At 35.0% G+C, this 14,886-nt stretch overlaps 1 protein-coding gene across 1 annotated transcript in view; it reads right to left on the bottom strand.

Annotated features, from left to right (window-relative positions):
• The window catches only part of RELN (reelin), a 523,500-nt gene that overhangs the window by 192,502 nt on the left and 316,112 nt on the right, over positions 1-14,886 (bottom strand). The window contains exon 11 of the mRNA XM_035020402.1: positions 11,261-11,406. Within this exon, the coding sequence (XP_034876293.1) occupies positions 11,261-11,406 (146 nt within the window). The remainder of the gene's footprint in view (positions 1-11,260; positions 11,407-14,886) is intronic.

Genomic DNA, 14,886 nt, shown 5'->3' with positions numbered 1-14,886 from the left:
GAATGAAGGGGGGGAATCGGAGGGGGAGACGAACCATGAGAGACGATGGACTCTGAAAAACAAACAGGGTTCTAGAGGGGAGGGGGGTGGGAGGATGGGTTAGCCTGGTGGTGGGTATTGAGGAGGGCACATTCTGCATGGAGCACTGGGTGTTGTGCACAAACAATGAATCATGGACACTACATCTAAAACTAATGATGTAATGTATGGTGATTAACATAACAATAAAAAAAAAAGATTCCATCTTGGAAGGGAAGCCAGTGTCTCTATTCTGGATGTTCACATGGAAACAGCTAGTTTTTGGAGCAGGAGAGGGGGGCTACAAGCCAACTCAAGATGGCAGAGCCAAAAGCAAAGATGGTGTGTAAATGTGCTGCACATTAAAGGTTTAACATTTAATTTCTATAAAGGAGTTCCAGAACAATATAGCATTTATTTTTTTGTTATTTGAAATTTTACTGTTTGTATTTTTAAAGTATAAAAACAATTTGCTTAAAGAGAAAGTGATATTAGAACCCAGGCCCAAAGCAAACCAGAACAAATAAGACATATGTTCTTTTAACAGCTTGCAACAAGATTACTCAGATCCATTTTAGCACTTCCATGGTTTTAAAATATATCCAATTATCACTTTAACTAATATTGTCTTTTTTCTTAATGACACTTCATTGGTTTATTTAGAGAATCCAATTTAGGTTTCATTGGCTGATTCAACTTTGTTTGTGTTTCTTCTATATCTCATTAATTAATTTGAGTGTAATTTTCCTTTGAGCATCACTTTCCTCATATCTCATTACCAACAGTAATTATAGTTGGAATGACAGCTAATTCTTAAGTTTTTTGATTGCTTATTATGTGCTATGCATTGTGGCAAGTGTTCTACATATACTGTTGCATAAAATATCCCCTTTTAGCCCTTTTAGTGCTTGCATTTGGATTTTATTTTATCTGATTCGAATTATCTGATTTTAATATGCCTCCTTCTTTCGTGGTAGTTGCCTGGTATATTTGTTTCTCTTCTTTGATTTTTAATTTCTTGTGTTATTGTAAATACATAGCTTACTTTTAAAAACTTACTTTGGAAATCTCATTTAATAAATGAATATAACTCAAATTTATTGGGTTACTGATATGTTTGAAAATATCATTTAATAAATATAACTCAGTCAAATTTATTGGGTTACTGATATGTTTAGATTGATTCCTGAAAAATTGTTTTCTCTTTTCTATTTACCCTGCTTTTTATTGTTTCCTTTTGTTACTTTCCTGGCATGTACGAGACTCAGTCTTCCGTGTCCTATGTGACCCTGATGCTTCAGAAGTTACGTAGCCTCTATCTGGCTAATCTATTATTTACATATTTAAAGTTTTCTATTAACATTATTATTATTATTAACATTAAGAGTTATCCCAGGGACCACTGGGTGGCTCAGTCAGTTAAGTGTCTGCCTTCAGCTCAGGTCATGATCCCAGGGTCCTGTGATGGAGTCCCACATGGGGCTCCTTGCTTAGCAGGGAGCCTGTTCTCCCTCCGCCTGCAGCTGGTGCTTGTGCTCTCTCTCTCTCTCTCTGATGAATAAATAAATAAATAATCTTAAAAAAAAGAGTTATCCTAGATCTATATCCTCACTACAAGCAAGCTAGGAAGTTTGGCAGTATTTTACTTCCTTACTCTTCTTTTCTCTTTTTGTCACTTTCCTTCTGTACTTCTCAAGTTGAGGTCATTTGGACTTTAATTACAAATTTTTATTAAAACTTTTTAATAATCAATACTTACTTAGACTCAACTACAGGCTTTACTTTTTTCTTTGATCACTACTCTTTCTTGAATCTATCATATTTCTCTTGGATTAATTTCCAGGAACATATCTCCTAGTAATTCTTTCAGAGAGGACTTAGGGGGTAGTAAATTTTTTGAACCCTACGTGTCTGAAAAAGTTTTTTTCCCCCCCAATTGAAGTATAATCAACTAGAGTATCCTATTAGTTTCAGGTGTAGACCACAGTGATTTTTATAATACATAATTTTTATAATTTTTAAATAATTTTAATAATTTTTATAATACATAAAAATATTAAATCACTTTTTTATAATCATTTTTATAATACATAAAAATATCCCCATGATAAGTCTAGTTACCATATGTCTCCATACAAAGTTATAATATTATCGACTATATTCCCTATACTGTACATTACATCCAAAGGTAGAAAGAAAAGTAACAATGAAATCCCATGTACATAATATCCAATTTCAATAATTATTGAGTTCTTTTGATATTGAATTGTGTAAGTTCTTTATATATTTTGGATATTAACCTCTTATTGGATATGTAATTTGCAAATATCTTCAACCATTCAGTAGGTGGTCTTTTTGCTTTGTGGATGGCTTCCTTCGCTGTGTAAGAACTTTTAGTTTGATGTAACTTCATCTGTTTATTTTAGCTTTTGTTGCCCTTGCTGAAAGAGACTGGTCCAAAAAAAATTCTGCTAAGACCAATATCAAAGAGCTTTGTGCCTATGTTCTCTCTTAGGAATTTTATGATTCCAAACTTATGTTCAAGTCTTTAATCCATTTTGACTTTATTTTTATATATGGTATAAGAAAGTGGTCCAGTTTCATTCTTTTGCATGTAGCTGTCCAGTTTTCTCAACATCACTTATTGAAGAGACAGTCTGTTCCCCCATTGTATAGCCTTGCCTCCTCTGTCATAGATTAATTGACCATATAATTGTGGGTTTATTGCTAGGGTCTTTATTTTATTCCATTGATCTATGCATCTGTTTTTGTGCCACTACTATACTGTTCTGATCACTATGACTAGCATAGTCTGAAATCAGGGAGTGAAAAACCTCCAGCTTTGTTCTTCTTTCTCAAGGTTGTTTTAGCTATTTAGGGTTTTTTGTTTTTTTTTTTAAATAAAAATTTTAGGATTCTTTGTTCTAGTTCTGTGAAAAATGTCATAGGTATTCTGATGGGGATTGCATTAAATCTGTAGATTGCTTTGTGTAGTATGGACATTTTCAGTAAGATTTTTCTTCCAATCTATGACCATGGTATAACTTTCTATTTATTTGTGTCTTCCTCAATTTCTTTCATAAATGTCTTAAAGTTTTCAGAGTAGGTCTTATACTTCCTTGGTTAAATTTATTGCCGGGTATTTTATTCTTTTTGATGCAATCATAAATGGGATTGTTTTCTTAATTTCTTTTTCTTATAGCTTGTTATTAGTGTACAGAAATGCAACAGATTTCTACATGTCAATTTCATATCCTGCAACATAATTAATTTCTTAGTTCTTTTTGGTGGAGTCGTTAGGTTCGCGCTATATAAATTATCATGTCATCTGCAAACAATGACAGTTTTACATCTTCCTTTCTAATTTGGATTATTTTATTTCTTCTTCTTGTCTAATTACTGTGGCTAAGACTTCCAATACTATGTTTCATGAAAGAGGTGAGAGCCAACATACTTGTCTTGTTCCTGATCTTAGAGGAAAAGCTTTCAGCTTTTCAATCTTGAGTATGATGTTAGCTGTGGTTTTGTCATATATGGCCTTTATTAAATTGAAGTATGTTCCCTCTGTATCTACTTTATTAAGAGTTTTTGCTATAAATGGATGTTAAGTTTTGTCAAATGCTTTTCTGCATCTATTAAGATGAATATATGATTTTTATTGTTGGTTTTGTTAATGTAATGTATCATGTTGACTGATGTGTGGATGTTGAACCATCCTTGCACCCCTGGAATTAATCTTTCTTACTTGATCATGGTGTATGATCATATTAGTGTTGTCAAATTCAGTTTGCTATTTTTTTTTTTTTTTGAGGATTTTTACATCTATGATCCTTAGGGATACTGGCCTTGGTGAGCTTCTTGGTGAGTTTCATAGTACTTTTCTTGGTAGCACTAAGCATAAGTTTAAAAAAAAATGAAGTTATCTAGGTCTGAAAAAATTATTTGGAACATAAAATTCTTTTCCAATCAATTATCATACAAGTATTAGGAAAAAACGAAAACCTTTTTATTTCTATTTTTTCTTTTCTATTTATTCTTTTATTTATTTTGTGGTGGCTTCATCTGGTTTTGGTATCAGGGTAATGTTGGCCTCGTAAAATGAGTTTGGAAGTGTTCCTTTCTCTTCAATATTATGGAATAATTTGAGAACAATAGGGACTATTCTTTAAATGTTTGGTAGAATTCACCTGTGCAGCTGCCTGGTTCTGGACTATAATTGGTTAAAGGTTTATTATTAATTTGATTTCATTACTTGTAACTGGTCTATTTAGCTTTTCTATTTGTGATTCAGTCTTGGAAGACTGTGTTTCTAGGAATTTATCCATTTCTTCTAGGTTTTCCAGTTTGTTGGCATGTAACTATTCATCATAGTTGCTTACAATCCTTTGTATTTCTGTGATGTCAGTTGCTAACTTTTCCTCTTTTGTTTCTGATTTTATTTATTTGGGTTCTCTCTTTTTATCTTGATGAATCTGGCAAGAGGTTTATTGATTTTGTTTATCTTTTCAAAGAACCAGCTTTTAGTTTCATTGGTCTTTTCTATGGGTTTTTTTTTTCTTTTTTGTCTCTATTTCATTTATTTCTACTCTGATCTTTATTATTTTCTTCTTTCTACTCATTTGGGCTTTGTTCTTTTTCTAGTTCTTTAGGTATAAAGTTAGATTACTCCAACATTCATAGCAGCAATGTCCACAATGGCCAAACTGTGGAAAGAGCCAAAATGCCCTTCAACAGATGAATGGATAAAGAAGATGTGGTTCATAAATACAATGGAGTATTACTCAGCCATCAGAAAGGATGAATACCCACCATTTGCATCGACATGGATGGAACTGGAGGGGACTACGCTAAGTGAAATAAGTCAAGCAGAGAAAGACAATTATCATATGGTTTCATTCATATGTGGAACATAAGGAATACTGGGGAGGACCACAGGGGAAGGGAGGGAAAACTGAATGTGAAGAAATCAGAGAGGTAGACAAACCATGAGAGACTCTGGACTCCGGGAACCAAACTGAAGGTTACAGAAGGGAGGTGGGTGGGGGATGGGGTAACTGGGTGATGGGTATTAAGGAGGGCACATATTGTGATGAGCACTGGTGTTATATACAACCAATGAATCATTGAACACTACATCAAAAACTAATGATGTACTATATGCTGGCTAACTGAACATAATTATAAAAAAAATAAGAAAAAAAGATGACTTATTTGGGACTCTTGTTACCTGAAGTAAGCTGGTATCACTATGAACTTCCTTCTTAGAACTGATTTTGCTGGGTCAGATAGATTTTGAAAAGTTGTATTTCAAGTTTCATTTGTTTCAAAGTTTTTTTTTTTTTTAATTTTCTCTTTGAGTCCTTCATTGACCTATTGGTTGTTTAGTCTCCATGTGTTTGGTTTTTTTTCAGTTTTGTTCTTATAGTTGATTTCTAGTTTCATACTGTTATGGTTAGAATAGATGCTTGATATGATTTCAGTCTTCTTGAATTTACTGACTTGTTTTGTAGTCTAATATATGATCCATCCTGGTGAACGTCCTATGTACATCTGAAAAGAGTGTGTGTTCTGCAGTTTTTGGGTGAAATGTTCTCTATATATCTATTCAGCCCATCTGGTCTAATATGTTGTTTAAGGTCAATGTTTCCCTATTGATTTTCTGTCTGAATGAGCTATCCATTGAAGTAAGTGGGGTATTAAAGTCTCATACTATTATTGTATTGCTGTCAATCACTCCCCTTATGTCTGTTAATATTTGCTTTATATATTTAGGTGTTGCCATGTTGGGTGCATAAATATTTACAAATATTATATGTGATCCTCGACTGACCCTTTTGTCATTATATAATCTTCTTTGTCTTTTGTTACAGTCTGTTTTAAAGTCTATTTTATCTGAAATGAGTATTGGTACTCCAGCTTTCTTTTCATTTCCATTTGCATGGAATATCTTTTTCCATCCCTTCACTTTCAGTCTGTGTGTGTCTCTATATCTGAAGTGAGTCTCTTGTAGACAGAATATAAAAGGGTGTTATTTTTTTACCCACTCAGCCACTGTATGTCTTTGATTGGAACATTTAGTCCATTTACATTTAAAGTAATTATTGAAAAAAAATAATAAAGTAATTATTGATAGGTATGTACTTATTGTCATTTTGTTATTTGTTTTCTGGTGGTTTGGAGTCTTCTCTGTTCCTTTCTTCTTCTGTTGGTCTATTCCTTTGTGGTTTCATGGTTTTCTTCAGTGTTATGTTTGGGTTCCATTCTCTTTATTTTTTGTGTTTCTATTGTAGGTTTTTGGTTATGTACAAAAAACATGGTTACCATGAAGTTCATATATATGTATAGAAATAAAAAGGTTTTCGTTTTTTCCTAATACTTGTATGATAATTGATTGGAAAAGAATTTTATGTTCCAAATAATTTTTTCAGACCTAGGTAACTTCTTCATTTTTTTTTAAACTTATGCTTAGTGCTACCAAGAAAAGTACTATGAATCTCACCAAGAAGCTTTTAGGATTTCTTCTTTTATCAGTGTTCTAAAGTTTCTTCTTGATGCTCTAGGATTGCATATGTTCCCATTCATCTTGCTAAACATTTCATTCACAGGAACTATGTCTTTTCTTTCTTCTTTTTTCAATCTTGGGAACTTTTCTTCAGTAAATTTCATTCCATATATTCTCTCTGACCTCTCTTTCTGGAATTCCTACTTTTCTAACAACAGAAGAGCCAATTTCCCCCCTATACTTTACATCTTTTTTTCTTATATCCAGTGACCCTAAGTTTTGGGTAGACTTCAAGACTCAAATTTCTAGCTCATTAATTTGTTCTTCAGCTATGCCTATGCTGATATTCAGTGGAGAAAAAAAATCCATTAAATTTGTTTCAACAATCATATATTGTCATCATTTCTCACATCTCTATGCTTCCTCATAAAATGTGTTTTAATTTCTCAAATGCAGTATGTACTCTTAACCCTCTGAGGATATTAATTATGCTTCTTATAAAATCTCCATTTGTTTATTCTACTACTTCTGTTTTCTCAGACCTTAGTTCTTTAGTTTGATTGATTTTTAAATGGAGTTGATTTTCCTCAGATTTGTTGATTCTAGATAATTTGCTTAAATTTGTATCTGTTATTATTTTTTTTATTTTGGTATAAAAATGGCTATTGATGGGGGCAGATGGGGCTTTAGGTGGGACTATCATGGGGGGGGTCTCTGTTCCCCCTTGAGGTTTCCAGTCACCTGGATCACCCTGCTTCTCCATTCCAAGTATCCACATTCATTGCTTGTTCCTGGAAATAGAAGCCTCTACTGGGAAGTAGGTGTACTGAGGGACTCACCTCCTTGGCAATCCCTATAGCAGTAGCTCAGAGCCCCATTCTTATTCATGTGACCAGCATCTGTGTCCTGGAGCAGTGCTGAGACATCTTTTTAATGTCTTATTCAACATGTGTTTGGGGCTATAGTTCCCTCCTTCCATCAGATCTTCTCCTCTTCTCTTTTTGTGTATAGTCCTTTATAATTCCTGACCCAACTAAGGCACATTTTTTTGTTTGTTTTATAGTGTCATTAAAGATATGTTTGCTCATTTTCTGTAATTTCCAAGGATTTGGGGCAAGTGGAGAAGACTGAAGCATGATGCCTTGATTCAATATTTTAACATTCATTACATTTGTGGAGTTCCTCTTTAACATGAATAGTGACAGCAGTAAAGGTATTTGAATAGTAAAAATATACAATGTTTGCATTTGGGATGGAAGAGAAGTATACAAAATCTATATGATAGCAGTGTGTTTTCCTACAAAGCTCTCTCCCACCTAAAGGCAGTCTCAGCTAGGTGAGATATGGTGGTTGTTAATTAAATGATGTGTTTGTAAGGTTAAGCCAAAGTTTAGAAAGATTCACATAAATTATCAGTGTATCCATTAAAGTTTCTCTCTTGCTGAAGTAACAGATGTGTTTTCTTTAGGAAAAAGAGAAAAAAACCTTTACAATCCCACTTAAAAAATAAACCTATCAACACTGGATTTAGGACAACTTTGTGATATGAGTGGCAAACAGCTCTTGCATCCTTGTGATATGAGATCAAACAGTTTGACTCAAATGGTAGGAAAACAGGAATATTTGGGAAGCTAGATTCAAAAAATAGTGACTTTCTTTTCTTTCTTAACATTCATATGAAGTGTTTTGAAATTATTAGAGAGGATTGCATATTCATTTTTCTCTTTCATAATTCTTATGGGAGAAAAACATAGTTAAGAGAAGTGAAAATATTATGTACAGGTTAACAATTTAATTACTTTATTTAAATTTTTTTTTTATTTTTAAAAAAGTGACCTCAAAACTACAGAGCTCAATCAATTCAATTGGTTGCTCTTGAGCACAGTGGGGATTTATTATCTACATTTTCTATTTCAGCAGGTGAGCCAATAATGATAAATTATCAGTGTGGGTAATGATGATTGAGTTGAAGAATGAGACAAATATTTAGTAAATCTGGCTGGTAAAACAAAACACATCAAGAATTAGCCCGGTGATGGGTATTAAGGAGGGCACTCACTGCATGGAGCACTGGGTGTTATATGAAAACAATGAATTGTGGATCACTACATCAAAAACTAATAATGTATTGCATAGTGACTAACATAACATAATAAAATTAAATTAAATTTAAAAAAAAACAACAAAAAAAGAATTTCACTACCAAATTCCTAATCTGTTTTTCTTTGTCAGCTCTTTCCCTAGGTAAAAATATTTCACATTAATTTGATTTTGTGATGGGCTTTTTTTCCTCCGAAGCTATGATTAAAAACGATTATGACAACACTCTTTCGTGGACCAATAAAGCAACATTTAGGAGTGGGTGAATGGGATGCAGAGAGGACACACACACACACTCATGGACTAAACCAGCATTTTTATCATCACTGCAAACAGAAAACACTAGATCCTCTCATTATCCTTTTACACCTTTATGATATAACACCAAGTTGGATAACTGGGCAACCAGCTGAGAGCATAAATGAGGTAAATCTGGGAGGTGTCACCTGATATCTTAGGGGAAAAGCTACAAATAAACCTAAGATGTAGTTGCTAGAATAATTTACTGCTTTTAGAACTTAGAGGAATTAATTGTACAGCAATTAGAGTGGCACTGGTGCTTTTGTCAAGCGCATTATTCTATGTTATTGGAACAGAGATCTGCTGACAATGCCATGGCCTGAAAGTCTTAGCTTCTTAACTGTGACCAAAACCCTGATACAATCCTCAGGACTGAGAAGTGGCCAAAGAGCATAACTGAAACCACCTGAGTCACTGAGTGGATGGAATTTGTGATGTTCCTCTGTGTGTGTCCTAACTTTAGTTCTTTTCTCAAGAATAAATACTTTTAGTTCCCTCTTTGTTTTGGGGGATGAATGATTTAGTTTAGTCACAAATTCTCTCATATCATTAGTGCTCTGTGAAAGTGGAATGTCTACTCTGTTAAATGAAATAATTTTTTGCAAGCTATGTCTCTGGACTAGTACACTGATTTTCTAAGATATGTTGGGTTTCTTCTAATATAAAATCAATTCCTTTCTAAGCTTAACTCATGGTTTTCTGTTTGTTTATACTAAACCTTCACTGATGTTACTAGCAGATTGCTGGATGGACCATTAATCCATCCTAAAAATCTTTTGTTCTTTTATAGACAAGCTTTGATAATACAACAAGCTGAAAAAAAAGGAAAATAAAGCATTGTCGGACAGGGAATAGGTAGATATGAAAGCCATAATTAAAAATAAATTTTCTCTCTCCCCACAAGAATAAGACTAGTAACACTGAAGACTTTGAGGAAAGAGGTAGATAGATAGACAGGGATTTACATGGGTATGAGAGTTGTCTTACTGGAGATTAAATTTGTGTTTCTCTCTCTGCTTCAGTGGGATGGGGGCTGGGTATCGCTGAGAATCATGTGTCCCCAGGGGATGTGGGTCTCCCTGAAGAGGATGGCTCATCACTTCCACATGGATGGTATTAGCTTGGAGAGATGAAGGAGTGGAGGTCAATGAATCTCTTGTGCTTCAAGATTTGGGACTCTCTCATAGGCAGTCAAGCTCCATAACCAGGGAAGGGGTTTGAATTGGTCTTCTGTATCAGGAATCAGAAAGGGAGAACTGATCCACTGGTGATGGTTCCTTATCTCCGAAAGGTAGGTAAAGAAGCCTTGCTTGCATTGTCAAAATTCTGGACCCCATCAAATCCCACTGGTTTGTAAGGGGAGTGGAACGAGCCTGTGTAGTGTAAGGGTTATGAAGGCAAGCAGCCTGACTCTTGGGGAAATCCTGGAGATAGAACAGAGGAGCAGTAGTGGCTGGTCCCTCAAGGAGACACCCGAGCCACACTGGACATGGAACTGCAAGGGGGTCAGGAACTTCCAAGGAGAAGAACTTTATGGACTGAAGGCCTTGACTTCACTGCTAGGCTCTGAAGGAATGAGGTCCCTCAAAATGTCAGCCTCCGTCAGAGGCATACCTGGCCTACCCCACAGGCTGGACCTCCTTGATGCAGGGCTGGGTCAGCCACAGCATAAATCTAGCTTTCAACAGTGAAGGACCCTGATGTAGCAGCAAAGGGTCACAGGAGCAGTGGCAGCTCAGGCTGCTGGGTAGATTTCTGTCTATAAATCTCAGGCCCCAGGAAGATGACTGAAAGTCTCCATATAATAGTAGTGGAAAGATTTTGTCTTCCATACACATTAAAAAAAACTTTTTCCCAGTAAAGGTGAATAAACGAAGATGAAATATAAGTGCTTCAACTGCAGTTAAAAGGTATTTGCAATTATAAATTTTTAATACACATAAAATAGTTGATTATTTAATAAAGAATGTTTAGGACAAGTCTAACCATTTGTCCTGTCTATAAGGAACAATTGGCTTTGGGGCACCTGGGTGGCTTAGTCAGTTAAGCATCCGACTCTTGATTTCGGCTCAGGTTGAGATCTCACGGTCACGAGATGGAGCCTCGTACTGGGTTTTGCACTTAGCATGGAGTCTGCTTGAGATTCTCTCTCTCTCCCTCTGTCCCTCCTCCTGCTCTCTCTCTCTCTTTCTTTCAAATAAATAAATAAATAAATCTTTTAAAAGTAGAATAATCAATATTGATTTAACTATGCTTTTGCTATTTAATAGTATGCATTTAAAATACATCCAGTGGAAAAAATATAAGTGCTATACACAGCATGGGACAGCAGTTACTTACCCTGTAGGCTGGCTTTCAAAGTCTTCTGACCACTGCTCTTGAATATCCTCTGTAGAAAGGTCTACATCCCGGGTGGTGGCAAAATTGAACTCACTGCCTTCATTCCCATGGAAATAAATGGAGTTCCCATCTGACTGACAGCTATGCTGTAGATAAAAAGAGAGCATGGGGTGGCTGTTGAATTGGTTTTGTAGCTGTATCTGTCTTACTCATGTATAATTAGAGTGTTTAGAAAAGTCATTATATTATTCCCTCTATGATGGATTCTCAAATCAGAAGAGCTTGTTACTTCTTTTTTTGTCTTGTTTAATTCAATTACAATTCCTTTCTAACTTATTAAGTTATCACCAAAAAAAGGAGTCAAGAGGCCATTTGAGCTTTGTCACTTCAGCCTTCGTTATGAAACAAGAATATTTTAATTGGAATAATTTCCCATCTTCACCCAGTCTTTGTCATGGGAATTAAGTGTGATAATGACTTGTCATATATTTTCAATGCTGTGCTTATGGGCTAAATCACACTGACCTTTACAATATTCTATATATTTCTGGCTTGCCATTCAAGCCTTTCACAATTTGTCTATAAATGGGATATGAGTCGAATAGCCAGCTAATCAAAACATGGAATATAGAAAAGGTCAAATTAATCCCTGATATGATCGTATATTCTCAGCTACCTTTTGAATAAAAGTTTCTGCTGAGACCAAAGTAGTGCACGACGCCCCCAGTGAAGAGCTGGGAAATCACAATCTTTGCTATTCTCCCAAAACACAAAGAATAAAGAAAAAGAGTTTCTTGTGATACTTTTTTTTTAACCTATTTTTTTTTTCAACTTCAAGGGGATAGTCAAAGGTAAGATCAAACTCTGGAGCTGAGTAAACTGAATATTTACTTTGTAAAAATACAAGTTTTTATTAACTAACTTTTGGTAGTAAGTCATATATACAGAAATACTAATAAAAGAAAGATCAAATATCCTGTTAAGTTTTACATCCTCTTAAAATGAAATAGAAATGAAGAAAAATAATTGGACAGAAAATATCAGGCCCAGCAACTGTAAGTTCTGTAGAGCTGGGATCATGTCCATGTTGTTCCTTGCTCTATACACAATGCGTGGCTTATAGTAGAAATTAAAAAAAAATTTGTTGAATAATTCAATAATGAATGAATGAATGATATGGCTATGCCTTTTCAAGTAATCAAGTTTTCTTTTATAGAGAACTTACTATGTAGAAGGCATTTAGGAAGGTATGGGCGAGAGGGGTGTATAATGAAGTATAATAATACATAATCTTTGCTCTCAAAAAATGCCAGTCTCATTGAGAGATAGCAAAGATAGGTCTCAATGCTAGACAGCAGATGGTAAGTGCTAATGAGTGAGAAAAGGTAAGAATCACTGTCCAGGGCTGCTCTAAATGCATAGGTTTCACAGATGAACAGGTCTTTAACCTGCTTTAAAGGATGGATAAAAATCCAAGTTGAATGACGAATATGAATGAACGACAACGGTGATCAGTAGGCATGATTTTGAGAATTTGACTGGAGCCTGACAGTAAAAAAATCTTTAGTAGTCTTAGAGATCTCTACAATATCCTGTTGGCAGTGGTGTCCTAAAATAAGGGAGTGATGTATCAAAGAAATGTTTTTTGACAATTAAACTGGTTATGGCGGATAAAATCAGTTGAAGGAGGAATCAGAGTACCATTTTGAAAGAGCAAATAAAGCTTCTAGAAGCTTCCAGAAGTTCAAGAGTCAGAGCATATGATCTTGGGAGAGTCATTTCACAGCGCTAACACATAAGCCACACCCACAGAGCCTGTCATCATCTTAGATACTCTTGTAGCATGTAGCATGCATCACCTGCGTGAGAATCCTCTTCACACCACAGTGAATACAGGTTATTTACAGATGCTAAACTGAGCTCATTACATGTGATCCTCACCCCACACAAACTGATCAAAACTAGGGTTCAGTTTACTTAACAGTAAGTAGAAACTGTCAAAAGCTGACAAACCCAAGGGTCCACTACTATCCTGTAAAGACTACAAATGCTAACTAAAATAACAGAGATTACTTTCCTAATAAATCCACCAAACTCTAAGTAACGTTTTTCACAATTATCTTCACATTCTGGAATCCTGATCAACTGTGGCCTATGTGTACCTGGGATTAATGTAAGAATGCTGGTATTAGTGCAGATGACACATTTAGTCATCGTCTAAGGAAAAGACATACGTGAAATATCTATATGTGTGAAAACAGAACAATTTAATTACAATTTAAAAGGACATATTTAGGGTGCCTGGGTGGCTCAGTTGGTTAAGCGACTGCCTTCGGCTCAGGTCATGATCCTGGAGTCCCAGGATCGAGTCCCACATCGGGCTCCCGGCTCAGCGGGGAGCCTGCTTCTCCCTCTGACCCTCTCCCCTCTCATGCTGTTTCTCTCTCTCAAATAAATAAATAAATAAATAAATAAATAAATAAATAAATAAATAAAATCTTTAAAAAAAACAAAAGGACATATTTACGTAATAAAAAGTGACTCACTTAACATGAAACCTTGGTCATTTCTGTCTGAATATCAATTTAATTATTTCAGTTTTGGTTCAATATGCTTCAGAATTGTTTGTTAATACTTTAAGATTGTGTTATAAATAAGTGTTTTGCTACTCCTCCAAAATTTATATTATTAAGATATTTGATATATATTTTGATTTAGTTGAAATGGAAAATTTATGTTAAAAAAAGCCATTATAAAACTAGATATTGTTTAACTGCATATTGTTAAACTGATTTCAAAAAATTAAAATCAGTTGGTGTTTTAGAAAAATAGAAATAATTTTAAAGGATCTTTTTGTTAGGGATTTTGCTGTTACCAAATACATCTGGTAGTTGAATAGATCATTTGTAATTGTATAATTATTGAAAATTATCTACCAAATACACAATTTTGACACTATGACTACAGAGCACCAGCATATGAAACACAAGTAATACTTACCATATCAAGGATAAATAAAGCGATCTGAAAACATATTAATCTAATTTTCATGCTAATAGGATCTAAAAACTAGTAGGATCTGTCTTTGGTAAGTTTCCATGAAAGAGATAATGGTATGATTTTGGGCATAGTATTATTATTTCTATAGGGAAGGAGTTGTTCTCTAACAGCTTGTAGTAAAAGAAGAATAATGCCAAATCTAAATTCAATCAGGGCAGTGGTTTAGAACAATCAGTGCTGGTCTTTCCACTGCAAATATCCTAATCCTGTCTGTCAGGTTTAAGGGACGATTCACAGTTAGCTCTATTCTCCCTTCCCAAATAGGCCCAAAGTCCTCTGGGTGTGGAGGGGAAAAGGATTGCTCTTTGAATATTCTCTTCTTCATAGTCAGCGCTGGACTGCAGTACCAAAAAAAGGTTGTGACATATGCAAAGTAAACAGCCACAGTTCAGCGGGAGGTGGCTCAACCTCCCCTCTCTCTTAGCAAGATGGGGCTGTCATTTTCTGGGCAGCAGGGCCTGGGAATGCACAGAACACACACAGCAACGGATGGCTGCATGATTCCCCACCATGCTAAGGAGATCAAGAGATAACTTCTGCCTCTGCCATTCTGAGTAGAACCCAAT

Source organism: Mirounga leonina, unplaced genomic scaffold (genome assembly GCF_011800145.1).
Source record: "Mirounga leonina isolate KUSES-001 unplaced genomic scaffold, KU_Mleo_1.0 Mir_174, whole genome shotgun sequence".
Taxonomy (NCBI): domain Eukaryota; kingdom Metazoa; phylum Chordata; class Mammalia; order Carnivora; family Phocidae; genus Mirounga; species Mirounga leonina.
The sequence above is the reverse complement of the archived record's forward strand: the minus strand, read 5'-3'. Positions and strand labels throughout refer to the sequence as shown.